This window comes from Bison bison, unplaced genomic scaffold, assembly GCF_000754665.1.
Source record: "Bison bison bison isolate TAMUID 2011002044 unplaced genomic scaffold, Bison_UMD1.0 scf7180017864527, whole genome shotgun sequence".
In the NCBI taxonomy this organism is placed as follows: domain Eukaryota; kingdom Metazoa; phylum Chordata; class Mammalia; order Artiodactyla; family Bovidae; genus Bison; species Bison bison.
The window spans coordinates 14,215,862-14,220,506 of record NW_011495078.1 but is presented as its reverse complement, the minus strand read 5'-3'; the positions used below and the strand labels follow the sequence as shown (position 1 = coordinate 14,220,506).

Here is a 4,645-nt window from a genome sequence, read left to right as displayed (position 1 = left end):
AGGATGAGATGGCTGGATGGCATCACTGACTCGATGGACATGAGTCTGAGTGAACTCCGGGAGTTGGTGATGGACAGGGAGGCCTGGCATGCTGTGATTCATGGGGTCGCAAAGAGTCGGACACGACTGAGCGACTGAACTGAACTGAACCGAACCGATGAATGTTGACGGTATTTAACAAAGTCCTGGAGTGGGGGGCACTTACATTCCATTGGAAAAAGATTATAAACGAATACATATCATAATGGGTGGTAGCAAATGCTATGAAGCAAAAATAAAGCTTACGTGTGAGCTAATTTTGCTGCTCTAACAGACCAAGTTGAACAGTACTGAGACCTCAGAGGTCTGCATTTTGTGCCAGTTAATCTTTCTGGAGGTAGCTAGAGAATTAAGTCTCAGAAACAATTTTCTATTCAGACAGGCACTTTCCAAGTGTAAAAATAGAAGCATCTGAGACATAAAGCTTCCCTTAATAGTATGTAAAATAGATACTTTAAAAATTACTAGCCTTAGAAGGGATGAAATTCTTATACATGCTACAATATGGATGAACCTTGAAAACATCATGGTGAGTGAAACAAGTCAGGCATAATTGGACAAATATCATATGACTACCCTTACATGCAGTATGGGAAGAGGCAAATTCACAGAGACAAAAAGTAGAACAGAGGTTACCAGGCACTTAAGGGAGAAGGGAATGGGTATCTATTTGAAATGATGAAGTTCTGGAAACAGATAATGGTGACAGTTGGACAAGACTGTGAATATATTTAATGCCAATGAATTACAGACTTAAAATGCCTAACAGAGCATTACCTTATATTATATTTTACCTCAATAAAAATTACTTCCAAGAAGTTCCTTGGAAAAGAATGCCTCCTCATAGTGTCCAAGAGCTGGGCAAGAGAGGAGTCTTTATAGCATACAGGAGGAGACTCTGTGGGCGGTGTGGGCAATGGGAACAGCATCAGGAGACTGCTCCCCCCATGTGACTGACCATCTTCCACAGCCAACCTTGGAGGATAAGGATGCTATTTCATAAATGGAGTTGGAAAGTTTCTTTACAGGTCTATTTGTTATGTTGAGAATAGCTTTGAAAATTACTTCCCTCATTTTATCTCACCCCAATTTTTGTGAAAATGGTCAAAAGCATAAATGCTTAAAATAAAAGGCACAAAGAATTAAAGTTAACTATCATGGTCATTCCTCTTACTGATAAAAACATTATTAGAAAAAGATATCTGTTATTGAGTATAAAGAGATCCAAGTAAGAGTAAAATTCAGTCAGTGAGAGGACATGGTCTAAACAGTAGTTAAAAAAAAAAAAACCTGGAGCCAACAAACAAGTAACTTATAAAACTGTCCTAGAAAATACAATGGTCCAACTAACAAATAACGGATGTAGTTTGTCTTCAGTCTGAGGTCTCTGATGTTCAGGCAACGCAGCAGTTCTTTGGTGCTGTTATCATTCCCTGATTCCTGGATGGCTGACTAACTCTATAGGTGGGAAGATTGTTCTGGCCGGAAAAGGAGGAAATAAGCCATTTCCACCTATTAGGCCATACCATGGACTATTTTTGTGCTTTAAAGAAGGAAAAGTGATGTGATCAGATATCAAAAAAATTCACTTAGGCTGTAATACATGGACCAGAACATCAGGAAGCCACCACAAATTGTTGGGCAAGATTTTCACTATATTAAGGTGGTATTCATATATTCCTCAGGTATTAACCATTTGGTATTTTGTTGCTGCTGTTGCTTAGGCAGTTATTCTGTTGTTCTCATTTTACCTTTAAAGCTGGAAAGGATACTGAATGAGCTGCGTAGATATTCTCCTGAGGAAGTACAGAGAATACAAGAAAGGGGAAAGGAAGATCTACGGGGGAGAAGGAATGAGTCTGGTTTTACTTTTTCTTCTCACTCCTATAACCTCTTTCAAAATGCTTAAATTAATTCTAAAGTCTGCCAATATCTGGTTTTAAGTCTTAAGTCTACTAAAGGTTTTTTGGTTTTTTTTTCTTTTTTGACTGGTTGATACTTTATTTATTTTTTTTAATTTTATTTTTAAACTTTACATAATTGTATTAGTTTTGCCAAATATCAAAATGAATCCGCCACAGGTATACATGTGTTCCCCATCCTGAACCCTCCTCCCTCCTCCCTCCCCATACCATCCCTCTGGGTCGTCCCAGTGCTCTAGCCCCAAGCATCCAGTATCGTGCATCGATCCTGGACTGGCATCTCGTTTCATACATGATATTTTACATGTTTCAATGCCATTCTCCCAAATCTTCCCACCCTCTCCCTCTCCCACAGAGTCCATAAGGCTGTTCTATATATCAGTGTCTCTTTTGCTGTCTCGTACACAGGGTTATTGTTACCATCTTTCTAAATTCCATATATATGCGTTAGTATACTGTATTGGTGTTTTAAAATGAGAAATTACAGGAGCACTTACCATGATAGAAGAATGTCTAATATCCAGTGCATAGGTATGATCCCAACTACGTGTGCTTAATTTTAAAAACTTGCTCATATCTTCTCCTTTGAGCCCAAGACTGTGAAGACCATTCATCATTTTTCCTTCCAGTTTCAGCATATCCAAAAGACTTTAGGTTTAAAGAAAAGAAATGTTTTACTTTGATTTGCCAAAATTTTTTATTAAATCCTTTAAAGTTCATAAATATCTCAAAGCATTAGAAACAAGTTTCTCTGGTATTTTTATTAACAGCAGAAAAACACATTATTAAACTCATTAACAAATAGGACAAGAATTTCTAATTAGTTATCTAGTGTAAACTATGCTGAGTTTTTTTTTAAGTTGTAACAAAATCTTCTTTAAAGGGCAAGACATTAAGATATATATATTATATTCCTTCACCAAGGAAGTGAAAATATGTTCATTCCTGAGCAAGCCAAAAATGAAGGGAAAAAATACAGTAGAGGTCATTCTCTTGATACAAAAAACAAGATCAAACATGACCTAAAATACAAAGTTTCATAAAAGTATGAAAGTTCACATGTTTAGAATACATATTAAAATTTCTAATTGCATATATAATAATTTGATAGCTCTTAGTACTACTAATGTTAGAAAGTATCATTGCTAAAAGTAACATCATCATCAGTAAAGGACCTTATTGACAAAGAGTCAGGGCAATTTGATACTTTAAACCACTGCTTATCAGGTTCACTCTGGATCTCATAACAACCTCAGGAAGTCTCAAGAGATGCCAATGAGACTCAGAGAGATGAAACCTCCTGCCCAGGAACTCAGCCAGTGGACTCGCAGAGCTGAGACACGAAGCCCATCTGCAAAGATAGGTAAGGCTGTACAGACCATGGTAAAATATGTTCATGTTGGGGAAGGTAAAATCTACTAGGCAAGGAGGAATTCTGATTATTACTTTTTGAAACCAAGTGTTTCTATTTATTATATTTAACCCAAGTGCTTCATTCAAAAATCCATTCATGGAAATCACCTTGCCTTTCAGAAATGAACAGAATCAGAATAAAGTGATATACGGGCTTTAGATATATATTCTTAGGGAGGACTATAGAAATCTACATTTAAAGAGAAGAGATCTAATATCTAAACTCCTAAGAAGGCTGTTTTAGAAGTATTTCAAGCTGGCCCATATGACATCAGCTCAGTATGTGTTCCTAGACAGTTCTGACTGTATTACAAAGTAGACTTTTTACCATTCCCTCCAAATGTATTAGAAGATGAGTGTGATAAAAAAAGCACCAGCTTGAATATCATAAATTACCAATAATAAGATTTAGTCGGGGCTATAACACTGCACTGAGTGTAGCTTCTTAAAGTTCTTAATCCCTTTAAATTTTCTCTTTTGTAAAATAAGAATTGTGGATGGCACTGCCAATGTTCTCTCCATTTAAAAAATGTTATGATGCTTATTGAAGAGATACTTTTTATGTGATAGAATTATAACACTCTTCATAGCTTCTGTAACTACCATCTTTGTTATCACAACCTAGTTTTCAAGGAAACATATCAACAGAAAAACTAGATAGAGCTACGTGGTGTGGTACACTGAAAAGGGCATGAGATTTCAAACCTCGAAACCACTTGCTAGTTGTATCCCTATCTTTATGTGAGATCTGAGTCTTTGTTTCCCCATACATAAAAAGAGAACAGCAAGAATCACCTGATAGGATATTACGATTAAATGAATTTACTACTAAGCACACAGTTGCTCTCAACAGCACCAGTTTCTTCCTTGCTCTTTTCAAATATTGAATTTTGGATACAAAATTAAAAAAAAAAACCTGGTTCTTGAAATATAATATGTTTATCAGAAAAACTTATCTCTGTATTGTTAAATAACAAAAACTATTCTTCATGCTTCTCTTTTAATAGTTACTAGGAAAACAATAGAATGAAAAAGACTACAGAGATCTCTTCAAGAAAATTAGCTACCAAGGGAACATTTCATACAAAGATGGGCATAATAAAGGACAGAAAAGATATGGACCTAACAAAAGCACAAGATATTAAGAAGAGGTGGCAAGAATACTCAGAAGAACTATTTAAAAAAGATCTTCATGACCCAGATAATCACAATGATGTGATCACTCACCTACAGCCAGACATCCTGGAATGCGAAGTCAAGTGGGCCTTAGG

At 36.1% G+C, this 4,645-nt stretch overlaps 1 protein-coding gene across 2 annotated transcripts in view; it reads right to left on the bottom strand.

The window, feature by feature from the left end:
• The window catches only part of UGGT2 (UDP-glucose glycoprotein glucosyltransferase 2), a 146,323-nt gene that overhangs the window by 85,215 nt on the left and 56,463 nt on the right, over positions 1–4,645 (bottom strand). For both annotated transcript variants that reach the window (XM_010831523.1, XM_010831522.1), the window contains exon 12: positions 2,459–2,609. In XM_010831523.1, coding sequence (XP_010829825.1) covers positions 2,459–2,609 — 151 coding nt within the window. The remainder of the gene's footprint in view (positions 1–2,458; positions 2,610–4,645) is intronic.